A 13,642-nucleotide genomic window follows, 5' to 3' on the forward strand; every position below is an offset into this window, starting at 1 on the left:
AACAGCGAGGTCGATGGCAACTGCAGAATGATGTAAGTGCATACTCTGATGAGGAATAAAAACTAGTAGCATAGTAAAGACAGAAGAAAAAGTATTTTAAAGGCCCTGATTCATTAATTCTGGTGATTATCTCGCCAGTCTTGATGATGGAGTGTGCTGGAGTCAGATGCATTTGATGCATTTTTATGCTGTTTTTGGGGGTAAAAGCTTTGATGAATCAGGGCATTTGTGTAGTTTTCATGACAACATTCTCTGGATTAGATCTCTCAGAAGATAAAATAAAAAGTATAACATAATGAGAGGTCTTCTTACCATCATGAGAGAATGAAACCTACATTAATAAAATAGGTTCAGTATTGAGTGATAGCAGGTTCCATAATACCATGTTCTTCAACACACCATGATTTTAGAAAATAATAATAGTTCCTTACTAGTGCTTGGTGCATGTACTAGTATTGTGAATGACAAAGGTAAATTTTCCCAGGCGTATGGAGATTTGTATTTGTCCCCCACACCCTGCATGTGTAACCTGAAACATCCGGTGACATGTCACCATAACAGGACGCCAGGCAAAATCAATGCAATGTCCTATTAGCCTCACTCAGAAATCTTCATGTGCAACTGATGCGTCACTTTATCTTTTTCAATTGGTCAGTACCATCTGCACAAACCCCAATAATTGCCTCCATAGTGTACAGTGTTACATTGTATACAGGCATATAATGACAATTACGCCAACTGACAGTAACTGCTGGGGTTGTGTCCATGCTTGCTCTAATCCCATCTGAAAATGCACCATGTGTTTTCTTCCATAAAGATCATGTTTTTCAGTCTTGTCATGCATTCCTCACATATCTCTAGTGTGGGAGGAATGAAAAAAAAGACAATTGTGAACACAAGAGTGTATATATATACTGCGCTGCTGCCAATGTCCCACTGGTGTCACATTCTGTCCGTCCGTCTATCTATCTACAGTGGGGGAAAAAGTATTTAGTCAGCCACCAATTGTGCAAGTTCTCCCACTTAATAAGATGAGAGAGGCCTGTAGTTGACATCATAGGTAGACCACAACTATGAGAGTCAAAATGAGAAAACAAATCTACAAAATCACCTTGTCTGATTTGACAAGATTTATGTTTTGCAAATTATGGTGGAAAATAAGTATTTGGTCATTAACAAAAGTTCATCTCAATATTTTGTTATATATACTTTGTTGGCAATGACAGTGGTGAAACGTTTTCTGTAAGTCTTCACAAGGTTGGCACCCACTGTTGGTGGTATGTTGGCCCATTCCTCCATGCAGATCTCCTCTAGAGCAGTGATGTTTTGGGCCTGTCGCTGGGCAACAAGGACTTTCAACTCCCTCCAAAGGTTTTCTATGGGGTTGAGATCTGGAGACTGGCTAGGCCACTCCAGGACCTTCATATGCTTCTTACGAAGCCACTCCTTCATTGCCCTGGTGGTGTGCTTGAGATCATTATCATGCTGAAAGGCCCATCCACGTTCCAACTTCAATGCCCTTGCTGATGGAAGGAGCTTTGCACTCAAAATCTCATGATATATGGCCCCATTCATTCTTTCATGTACACAGATCAGTTGTCCTGGTTTCTTTGCAGAGAAACAGCCTCAAAGCATGATGTTGCCACCCCCATGCTTCACAGTAGGTATGGAGTTCTTTGGATGCATTCTGTCTCCTCCAAACATGCAGAGTTTTGCTTCTACCAAACAGTTCTACTTTGGTTTATCCAGAAGAGTATTGGTAGAATGTCATATGGTCTGATGAAACCAAACGCTCTCTAGCAAACTTCAGACGGGCCCGGACATGTACCGGCTTAAGCAGGGGGACAAGTCTGGCACTGCAGGATCTGAGTCCCTGGTGGCGTAGTGTGTTACTGATGGTAGCCTTTTTTACGGTGGTCCCAGCTCCATGCAGGTGATTCACTAAGTCCCCCCCCCGTGTGATTCTGGGATTTTTGCTCACTGCTCTTGTGATCATTTTGAACCCACAGGGTGAGATCAGTGATAGATTATCAGTGGTCTTATATGTCTTCCATTTTCTTATTATAACTCCCACAGTTGATTTTATCTGTCTATTGCAGATTCAGTCTTCCCAGCCTGGTGCAGGGCTACAATTTTGTTTCTGGTGTCCTTCGACAGCCCTTTGGTCTTCACCATAGTGGAGTTTGGAGTGTGACTGTTTGAGGTTGTGGACAGGTGTCTTTTATAATGATAACAAGTTCAAACAGGTGCCATTACTACAGTTAATGAGTAGAGGACAGAGGAGCCTCTTAAAGAAGAAGTTACAGGTCTGTGAGAGCCAGAAATCTTGCATGTTTTTAGGTCACCAAATACTTAATTTCCACCATGATTTGAAAAATAAATCGTGCCAAATCAGACAAGGCGATTTTCTGGATTTGTTTTCTCATTTTGACTCTCATAGTTGTGGTCTACCTATGATGTCAATTACAGACCCCTCTCATCTTTTTAAGTGGGAGAAATTGCACAATTGGTGGCTGACTAAATACTTTTTTCCCCACTGTATATATCCCATATCTACCTATCTATCTATCTATCTATCTATCTATCTATCTATCTATCTATCTATCTATCTATCCCATATCTATCTATCCCATATCTACCTATCTACCTATCCCATATCTATCTATCCCATATCTATCTATCTATCTATCTATCTATCTATCTATCTATCTATCTATCTATCTATCTATCCCATATCTATCTATCTATCCCATATCTATCTATCTATCTATCTATCTATCTATCTATCTCATATCTATCTATCTATTGATCTATCTATCTATCTATTGATCTATCTATCTATCTATCTATATCTCTGTCTATCATCTACGTATGTGTCTATAATCTATCTATTATGTATTTGGCTTTCTTTATCTGCCTCGTATTATCTATCTATCTATCTATCTATCTATCTATCTATCTATCTATCTATCTATCTATATCTATCTATCAATCCATTTTTACAGGGGGTGAACTACACTACAAGAAGGTGTTTGCTTACAATATTTCCTGGGGTAACAGGGCTTGGTTAGGTGGATGAAGATATTTTGAGACGGAGCTAAGTGACACATTTTAACAATGAGAACACTGCAGATGAATAACAAGCCGAACCTGTTGTAGACAGTTTACATATGAAATGACTGCTTCTTTGTGTATGCTTCATGTTTTTGTTATGCAAAAAGTAAATTCAAAAGACGATGAAAACGAAAGTGACAGTCACCTAAATGGAACAATTTGATAACACTTAAAGGGAGTCTCTATTATCCCCAAAATAAAAGGAAACTGAATTATTAGACATTCTTAGAGGGGACTAAGCCATTATAAAAATAATACTGTAGATTTTAGTACATTTGTTTAATAAAAAACAAAGTTTTATTAGGTATGCAAATGTGAGGGGCTTTGGTGGACTATTGGCGTGGCCAAGTGGTCTGTGCACCATTCCACCCCCTTACTTGTCTATGGCCTGTTTTCTGTGCAATTCCGAGATACTTTCTTCCTTGTCCACTCAAGATCTGTGTAAAACTGGCACCGCTACATGTAAGGCCTCATTAAGACGCTAGTGATTGTTCTCAGAAGCAGAAAACAGACCCATTTTCATCAGTATTTTGGATCAAACATTTTGTCAGTGTGTCAAATTTTTACCACTTGGTCTGCAAAAAACTCAGACACGTGAACTGCGCGAGATCTATCTGTGAAAATCACAGGTAGAACTCATATGTGAAACCTAGTCATCTGAAAGAGCATTAACACTGCAAGTATGGAGGGGTATAGCAGAAGCAGGAGTAGGAGCTCGAATGGATTTGGAAGATTTTTAGAAAAGTATTCAGCGAGATAAAGGATTTACAGATGCTCTGTAGCAGCAAAATGATAGAATTTTTCATCAAGACTATTTGGAAACGTGCTTAGTTTTGCATTTAATGAATACACGTACAATTTTAAACAAATTTACAATTTAATCTGAAAGTACATGTCCTCCCACTCCTTGTATTGTTTTTCACAAGTTTTATGTTAATGGCTGGCACAACATGAAACTGTAGAAAAGAAAATCTATAATCCAGTAAAAAAGCTTCATATTAGAACTTACGAGCTATTAAGGATCTGGAACTTTTCTCCTTTTTGAAAACTTAGGTCATCTTCTGTTCTTGCTTCATAGTCATAAAGAGCCACAAAGAGTGTAACTCCTGAGGAATGAAAGCAGATCACATAATAAGTGGCATTACATTAGCTCGTACATGAAATAGCCCTTACACTATAACGCAATCTGATTCATTCCATATGCAATGGTTTGGAATAGCCTCTGCCAGGTTGTAATGGGCTTGTACAGGGGATCATTTACCCTTTAATCAACATGGACTCATTTTCATGATGAAGAGCGTGGAATGTGCAGCCATGACGCGAAACAAAGCTGGAATTCAGACTAGTGTATTTTAATTCACTTAATGTTCAGCATTAAAAATGCTTAGTACAGGTCCTTCTCAAAAAATTAGCATATAGTGTTAAATTTCATTATTTACCATAATGTAATGATTACAATTAAACTTTCATATACTATAGATTCATTATCCACCAACTGAAATTTGTCAGGTCTTTTATTGTTTTAATACTGATGATTTTGGCATACAACTCCTGATAACCCAAAAAACCTGTCTCAATAAATTAGCATATTTCACCCGACCTATCAAATAAAAGTGTTTTTTAATACCAAACAAAAAAACCATCAAATAATAATGTTCAGTTATGCACTCAATACTTGGTCAGGAATCCTTTGGCAGAAATGACTGCTTCAATGCGGCGTGGCATGGAGGCAATCAGCCTGTGACACTTTTGAGATGTTATGGAGGCCCAGGATGCTTCAATAGCGGCCTTAAGCTCATCCAGAGTGTTGGGTCTTGCGTCTCTCAACTTTCTCTTCACAATATCCCACAGATTCTCTATGGGGTTCAGGTCAGGAGAGTTGGCAGGCCAATTCAGCACAGTAATACCATGGTCAGTAAACCATTTACCAGTGGTTTTGGCACTGTGAGCAGGTGCCAGGTCGTGCTGAAAAATGAAATCTTCATCTCCATAAAGCATTTCAGCCGATGGAAGCATGAAGTGCTCCAAAATCTCCTGATAGCTAGCTGCATTGACCCTGCCCTTGATGAAACACAGTGGACCAACACCAGCAGCTGACATGGCACCCCACACCATCACTGACTGTGGGTACTTGACACTGGACTTCAGGCATTTTGGCATTTCCTTCTCCCCAGTCTTCCTGCAGACTCTGGCACCTTGATTTCCGAATGACATGCAAAATTTGCTTTCATCAGAAAAAAGTACTTGGGACCACTTAGCAACAGTCCAGTGCTGCTTCTCTGTAGCCCAGGTCAGGCGCTTCTGCCGCTGTTTATGGTTCAAAAGTGGCTTTACCTGGGGAATGCGGCACCTGTAGCCCATTTCCTGCACACGCCTGTGCACGGTGGCTCTGGATGTTTCCACACCAGACTCAGTCCACTGCTTCCTCAGGTTCCGGTCACCTCTTCTCGTTGTACAGCGTTTTCTGCCACATTGTTTCCTTCCAACAGACTTACCATTGAGGTGCCTTGATACAGCACTCTGGGAACAGCCTATTTGTTGAGAAATTTCTTTCTGGGTCTTACCCTCTTGCTTGAGGGTGTCAATGATGGCCTTCTTGACATCTGTCAGGTCGCTAGTCTTACCCATGATGGGGGTTTTGAGTAATGAACCAGGCAGGGAGTTTTTAAAAGCCTCAGGTATCTTTTGCATGTGTTTAGAGTTAATTAGTTGATTCAGAAGATTAGGGTAATAGGTCATTTAGAGAACCTTTTCTTGATATGCTAATTTATTGAGACAGTTTTTTTGGGTTATCAGGAGTTGTATGCCAAAATCATCAGTATTAAAACAATAAAAGACCTGACAAATTTCAGTTGGTGGATAATGAATCTATAGTATATGAAAGTTTAATTGTAATCATTACATTACGGTAAATAATGAAATTTAACACTATATGCTAATTTTTTGAGAAGGACCTGTATATTGGAACCCGTCCATTATATCTGGGCTTGGTTGTCCTGGGTAATGTCAAGTTTTGGCAGCAATATTTGTATGAATGCACAGTTCTCCTCTTTTATGTAAGCTGGGGCCATTTTTGTAGGAGGAATTAAAGGCTCCCAGTCTATTTGTTTTTATCCTAACCCAGGACAAGGCTATCTATCCCACTCAACATTCTGAACAATGTGCCACAGATAGGAGCTACTGTCCATGGAATAGAATAAGTGGTACTTCCTGAACACTCAATGGAAAATTGCTATGTAAAAAGCTGTTTATGGCTGGAAATCTGGTCTATTATCGGTATTTATAGTGCTTACTTTGTTACATAAAAAATGAAATGATTTTATAGAATGCTATCAAGCTTAACGTAGGCAACGTTTTACATTGCTTAAAGGGAACCTGTCACCAGGTTTGACCGATACGAGTTACAGCCACCGCCTTACAGGGCTTATATATAACATTCTATAATGCTGCATATAAGCCCCCGATCCGACCTGTAAGAGAAGAAAAAAACTTTTACTATACTCACCTGCTGGGTGGTCTGGCACCTACCTTCTTCTTGTGATGCTGCCCTCCTGCTTGGTTCATGTGGATGATGCCTCCCTGCATCATCCACACAGTCTCCTCGGAATCGCACTCCTGCGCAGGCGAAATTATCTGTCCTGATGAGGGCAGAGCAAAGTACTGCAATGCACAGGCACCGAGAAAGGTCGGAGAGGCCCAGCGTCTGCACACCGCAATACTTTACCCTCAACAGGACAGATAAGTACACCTGCACAGGAGTGCGATGCCGAGGAGACTGTGTGGATGATGCAGGGAAGCGTCATCTACATGAAGCAAGCAGGAGGGCAGCATCGCTAGAAGATGGGAGGCGCCGGACCAAGAAGAGCGACACCCCTCGGACCGGACCGCCCGCAGGTGAGTATAATAAAAGTTATTTTTCTTCTGTTACAGGTCGGGTTGGGAACAGATATACAGAATTATAGAATAAGGAAATATAAGCCCTGAAAAGCAGTGGCCGTATCTCATATAGGCCAAAACTGGTGACAGATTCCCTTTAATAGATTGTCTAGCATTCAAAATATGTAGTGTCTGTTCCAGTAAATACTTTGAAACATCCGTGTACATGTGGACACTGACTCTGTCTGCAGACATATGCTTTATACTCACGCTGAATAGTCATTCAGCGCAGCGAGAGATAAAATGTGTAATTACATTTACACAATATATATATATATATATATATATATATATATATATACTTGGAACTGTGCAAGGTTTATGTAAATAGTTTATTTTTGTCAATTAACAAAATGCAAAGTGAACGAACAAAAGAGAAATCCAATCAATATTTGGTGTGACCACTACCCTTTGCCTTCAAAACAGCATCAATTTTTTGTAAGTAGACTTGTAAACCGTTTTTTAAGGAACTCGTCAAGGAGGATGCTCTACACATCTTGGAGAACCAACCACAGATCTTCTGTGGATGTAGATTCTATAGATGTATGGATGTGCAAAACCTTCTGTCAGTACATGTAAAACCAGACAGACTTGTTGTTGAGGTCAGGGCTCTGGGTGGTCCATATCATCACTTCTAGGACTCCTTGTTCTTTACCCTGAAAATACTTCTTAATGACATAGGCCGTATGTTTGGGGTTATTGTCCTGTTACAGAATACATTTTGAGCCAATCAAATGCCTCCTTGAGCATGACCACCTTTTGCCTTCAATACAGCAACAAAGCATCAATTTTTCACACAGTTCTTGAAGGAACATATCAAGGAGTCGGTTCCAAAGAACTAACTACAGGCAGATGAGAAATACAGGCTTAACCATCATGCAACACCATCAGGGAGTCATCTAATCGGCTTCAAGTTTATTCTGCAGCAGGACAACCCCAAACATTATTCATCATAAAGGGGACCCCAAACTATCTTCAGTGTAATGAAGAGCAAGGAGTCTGGTAAGTGATGATATGGCCACCACAAAGTCCTGATCTCAACATCAAGTCTGTCTGGATTACTTGAAGAGACAGAAGGATATGCACAAGCCTACATCCATAGAAGATCTGTGGTTATTTCTACAAAATGTTTGGATCAACCTCCCTGCTGAGTTCCTTCAAAAACGGCATAAAAGTGTGACTAGAAGAATTCATGGTTTGATGCTGTTTTAAAGGAAAAAGGTGGTCACATACCAACTATGGATAAGATTTAGATTTCTCTTACGTTCATTCAGTTTGCATATTGTTAAATGATAAAAAAAAACTAATAATACTCCTATTTTTGAAAACATTCTTACTTTGTAGCACTTTTTTCTGCAACTGCCTAAAACTTGTGCATTGTACAGTATACATAACTATATAAGTATATAGTGTCTGGCTAGCTCATCAATTTATCAAGTCTGCAAGATCTAGCTGCAACCTACATATAATTTGTAATAAATCAAATATTTGTAAAACTGGCCATATTATAACCAAACTCTGCATTTTTGTAGGGAGTGGTCAGTGATCTAATGTTAACGGGGCCCCTTGAGTATCAAATAACTGCAGATGTTGGGGTGGTGTTGGCATGGTAGTTCCACCCTCATCATGAAAATGATTGCTAATAAAGGAGTCAGTAAAATAGCTGTCGACTAAACAACGCATGTGTATCTACACCCAAAAAGGAAACGTTTTTGATGTTTCTATGTTGTTAAGTGGAGCATTAGTAGATCTATAGTCTATAAATATTATACCTATAATGTATTGAAATCTGTACTTTTCACAGAAAAGAGTAATATATCAAGGGTGTACATACAGTGTACATAGTGAACATAATGAGTGTGGCATCTCCTGCGCCAAGCTGTCGGTGCTCAGAAGAGCCTGAGGCTGCAGGACAGGCCTGACAGCAAACACTTTCCGTCTATGCTCTAGCCTTCTCACACTTACACAGCTCCAGAATACCCATTGCTAAGTATCCATTAATATGACTTCAATGTTCATTTTCAGGTCCCTTTGAAAAATGGATCTCAACAACTCTATCCTGCAAATTTGAAGTTATGATTGCATAAATCAGGACATTAAAGGAAATTGTTATTTCAGTCATCAGTGAATAAAGGAATGCATGTGGATATTCCACGCTGCTGGTAGGAAGAAATATAGATCCAGGATACACCAGAGTATGATTGTGGTTTTTATTACTCGACGCATTCCGAAGTTTTCACACTTCTTCCTAAGGACATAACCCGTGGACCTGTAGCAGCTGTATTTCTATGCCTTTACATTGTTATGCGAACACAACTCTGCCAGATTAGCAAAACCTTTTAAATTTAAACTGGATAAGACCCTGTTTGTGCTTTTGTGCTCTCTAGCTTCGGTTGTATCTACGGGTTGTAGGAGACTGCAAGCGGAGGGAGCTGAATTCATGTGGTCTCCACTCCATATAGGAAATGGCTGCAAGAGTCAACAGTGAATTGGTAATATTACTAAGGAAGAAACCTGTCCGTCCTCCATCCCCAATGGGTCCTCCACCGTCTCCTACCTTCTCCCAGGCCAACACTAAACCCCCTAAACTTTCCAACAAAGAACAAAGAGGTTGAGGGGCTCTGCTCAGTGACATCTGCAAAGGAGTGAATCTAAAGAGGACCACTGCAGTGAATGACTGGAGTGCTCCTGTACTATCAACATCTAATGGTGGCGGGAGTGGTGGTCCTGGTTTTAGGCCAACTGGCAAAGGAGCAATGCAACCAAAAGGAGACCTTTTTCAAGGGGTGTTCCTCAACTTAGGTCAGTAGGAACCAAAGATAGTAACTCAGAAAGCCCATCTGGTCGGTCTCCTCTTCAAGGTTCAACAACAAGATCAGCTTCTCCTCGTCCCCCAGTTTCAGGAGGGAGACCCCAGGATGACACTGACAGCAGCAGCAACCGTTCTTCCCCTTCAGAAGTTGGACGAGCCCATAGGCTGTCCTTGCCAGATCTTACACATCCCCCTAGTACCACTACTCCAGGAATGAGGCACAATTCCTCTGCCCCACCACCACCTCCTCCTGGGTGATGACATACTAGTTGAGCACCTTTCTTTGCTCAGAATGCCAAACCCTACCGCCAACCTCAGGGCATCAGGCTCCTGCTGCTCCTCCAGTAAAGCCCCCTCTCTCTCCTGTCAACATGCGAACCCTTAATTCTCAGGGACCTCCTCCTCCACCACAACCTTACAGACAGCCCCCTCCTTCTGTGAATGGACCACCTAGCCCTATAAATGACCTGCCACCAGACCTACCACTGCAGCTCAACTCTCTCCCTTGCAGACAAGCTTCAAAGTGCAAGGACTAGCTCCTTCACCAACTTCAGCAAATCTCTCATGGTGGTAACAGACCAAGACCGCCTGTAAGGGCCCTCTAGGATCAGCTCCTGTAGTACGTAATGGTGGCCATGATGCACCTCCTCCCCCTCCTTACCAAATGCATGGCACAAGTGATACAACACAGAATCGGGCTAAGCCACCCCACCTCCCTCTCGAATTCCTGCTGGACCTCCTCTGCCACCACTTCCTGTCAGGAATGGACACAAAGACTTTCTCTGTTGGGAGGTAATTTGCAGATAACTTTGAATCAAAATATTCCTTCCACTCAGTGTATGAGTTTCCTGCTCCAGAGGACTACAGACCCTTCCAAAAAGTCTGCCCAAGTAAAACAAACAAGAGCAATCCATGGAGCTCCTCCACTGATGCCAATTCTGTGGCGAGATGACATTACAAGTCTCCGCTGCCTGGACTCTTTACCCCAGCCCTCATCCTCTTTGTCCATCTCTTAATGAGTTGGGTTGCTCCCGCAAGACATTTGTGAACAAAAAGGAGCTGGGTGCCCCCCTGCTGCCTCTCTAGCTCCAGCACCGTCTGTTGGGCAGAAGAAAAGCTTTTGTCATAAGAACCTGGAAGTGATGCAGCCTCTGTTTTTGACCAGTAAATGCAAGCTTTAAAGGGAATCCGTTAGCATGTTTTGGTATGTAATCTGAGAGCATCACGATGTAGGGGCAGAGAGTCTGATTCCAGAGTTGTGTCACTTACTAGGCTGGGTGTTTTTGTTTCAATAAAATCAGTGTTTTATCAGCAGGAGTTTATCACTAGAAGACTGGGTGTTTTGTGCCTCCTAGTCAACTGTTCTGTGTAACCTTGCCCCCACCACTGATTGGCAGCTTTCTGTCAATGTACAGTGTACACAGAAAGCTGCCAATCAGTCATGTGGGCAGGGTTATACAGAGTTGAAAATTCCCTGCTCTGTTAGAGCTGCAGCAAAGAAAACTGTGATTCTATCATAACTGCTGCACCCAGTAAACTAAGTGATACATTGCTGGAATCAAGGTCTCTGTCCTTGGTAAGAAAAACTGATCAATATTAGTCATGTTCTTTCCCTGACAAACAAAATGGTATCTCTAGAGGGGCAAAAATCTATTTTTATCTCTTTAGCACTGCAGAGACAACTAGTGGTTATAAGACGTCTTACAAAGGTTGGGGAGTACAAGGTTAACACAAGGATAATACAGTGAATTGCCTTTGTGGCTGTTTCTATGGTGTTTGACAACTTGATTTCGATTGCGCATTAAAATCAACTGACCTTCAGCTTTCATATTAAGTCACACATTATACTTTATTTAAGCCCAAATCCACCTTCACTCAGATTTCCAACATTAACACCGTGTGTTCCTGTGTGTTGTGAGTTGTAGACTTTAGTCAGATCCTGAACTTAAAATGTCAGAAATGATCATGGAACTAATCATGTAGCTAACGTGGACTTGACCTTCACATTTAATTCACATTTTGTTCTCACACTTGACAAAATGCAAGCAAATTGGCAGTTAATGTAAAAGTTGATGAGTAACACATACTCTCTCCATTTTAACATGACTTTTCATCACTTATCATTTAATTGGGTTATTTAAGTTAGTGCAATGGTTTTTAGGATTTTTGGGACATATTAAAATGAGACAAAATGACTTGGTCTTACCTGTTCCCCCTCTCGTGCGCAAAGTTCCTGTGTGTGATGAGGAATTCACACCCCCAAAGACTGTAAGTCCCTGCCCCGCAGACCCATGGAAGTTGTTATAATTTGGAATGGTGGTCACAGTGAAGCTCGGATAGTGCTGTGGCGTGGGATCTGTCCCATAGCGGTACCCTAAGCTTTGAGTTAGACTGTTATCTCTCTCATCTGTCAGTTTGGTTGCTTCTTTATCCTTGCATTGCACACAGCCCATTATCTATATCCCTGAAAAATTAAGAAAAAAACAAAGATAAAACATATTGTTAAGCAATTATGTGTAACTGGGAAACAATGGCCTTCAGCATGCCAAGACATTACAATGGTGACAGTAATTACATTCCTCTTAATGATGGATTACTAATTCTGTTTACACGGCATTCTTTAATTCTACATTACTTTTCCAACAGCTGAAATCTACAAAGTTATACTGGTAAAACTGCTCGAATTCTCCTATGAACAATGGACTAAAAATCGTCGTTCACATATTTTATGGTCAGCAGATGTAAGGTACTCTTAAAGCAAACCTGTCAGCAGGATTGTGCACAGAAATCTACAGACAGTGTCAGGTTGGCGCCGTTATACTGATTAAAATGATACCTGGGTTGATGAAATCAGTCTTGTGGTTGTTGTTTAATATTTGTTTGTAGTTTTCAGTTAATGATATTCTCACGCTTCGGGGCGGCCTGTATTGGGGGTCTTCATGTGGTGCTCGACTTACATATTCATCTGTATGGCTTCTGACAGTTCACTGATCCTTCACTGACTTGCCTCCGATTTTACATAATGCAAACAATACTGTCGGCTTAGAAAAAAAAAAGTAACTTCAGTAAAATGGCGCCAGCAGTGGCGCATATGCAGTAGCATCTGTCGCTTGCCAATAGATACTATTGCGCTTGTGCTACCGCCATTTTGCTAAAGTTAATTTTTTTTTCTAAGCTGACAGCATTATTTGCATTATGTAAAATCGGAGGCAAGTCAGTGAAGGATCAGTGACCTGTCAGCAGTCTTGAGTCATCATTAAAGGGAATCTGTTACCCCAAAAATCGTATATGAGCTAAGGCCACCGGCATCAGGGGCTTATCTACAGCATTCTGTAATGCTGTAGATAAGCCCCAGATGTAACCAGAAAGGTAAGAAAAACAGGTTATATTATACTCACCCAGAGGCGGTTCGGGTCCGATGGGTGTCGTGGTCCGGGTCCGGCGCCTCCCATCTTCATACGATGTCGTCCTCTTCTTGTCTTCCTGCCGTGGCTCCGGCGCAGGCGTACTTTGCCCTGTTGAGGGCAGAGCAAAGTACTGCAGTGTGCAGGCGCCGGGAAAGGTCAGAGAGGCCCAGCACCTGTGCACTGCAGTACTTTGTTCTGCCCTCAACAGGGCAGGCAAAGTACGCCTGCGCTGCAGCCACGGCAGGAAGACAAAAAGAGGACGTCATTGTATGAAGATAGGAGGCACTGGACACGGACCGCGACGACCGTCGGACCCGGACCACAGCGGGACCGCCCCTGGGTGAGTATAATATAACTTGTTTTTTTTACCTTT

The 13,642-nt window shown here is 41.5% G+C and overlaps 1 protein-coding gene and 1 pseudogene across 4 annotated transcripts in view; one reads left to right on the forward strand and one right to left on the reverse strand.

The window, feature by feature from the left end:
• Nucleotides 1-13,642, reverse strand: part of FYN (FYN proto-oncogene, Src family tyrosine kinase) — a 204,667-nt gene that overhangs the window by 24,754 nt on the left and 166,271 nt on the right. For all 4 annotated transcript variants that reach the window (XM_077289480.1, XM_077289477.1, XM_077289479.1 and 1 more), the window contains 2 exons: nt 12,069-12,326; nt 4,124-4,220 (listed from right to left, as the gene is read on the reverse strand). In XM_077289480.1, coding sequence (XP_077145595.1) covers nt 4,124-4,220; nt 12,069-12,315 — 344 coding nt within the window. In that variant the 5' untranslated portion in view covers nt 12,316-12,326. The remainder of the gene's footprint in view (nt 1-4,123; nt 4,221-12,068; nt 12,327-13,642) is intronic.
• Nucleotides 9,516-10,878, forward strand: LOC143808976 (WAS/WASL-interacting protein family member 2-like; annotated as a pseudogene).

Source organism: Ranitomeya variabilis, chromosome 2, assembly GCF_051348905.1.
Source record: "Ranitomeya variabilis isolate aRanVar5 chromosome 2, aRanVar5.hap1, whole genome shotgun sequence".
NCBI lineage: Eukaryota > Metazoa > Chordata > Amphibia > Anura > Dendrobatidae > Ranitomeya > Ranitomeya variabilis.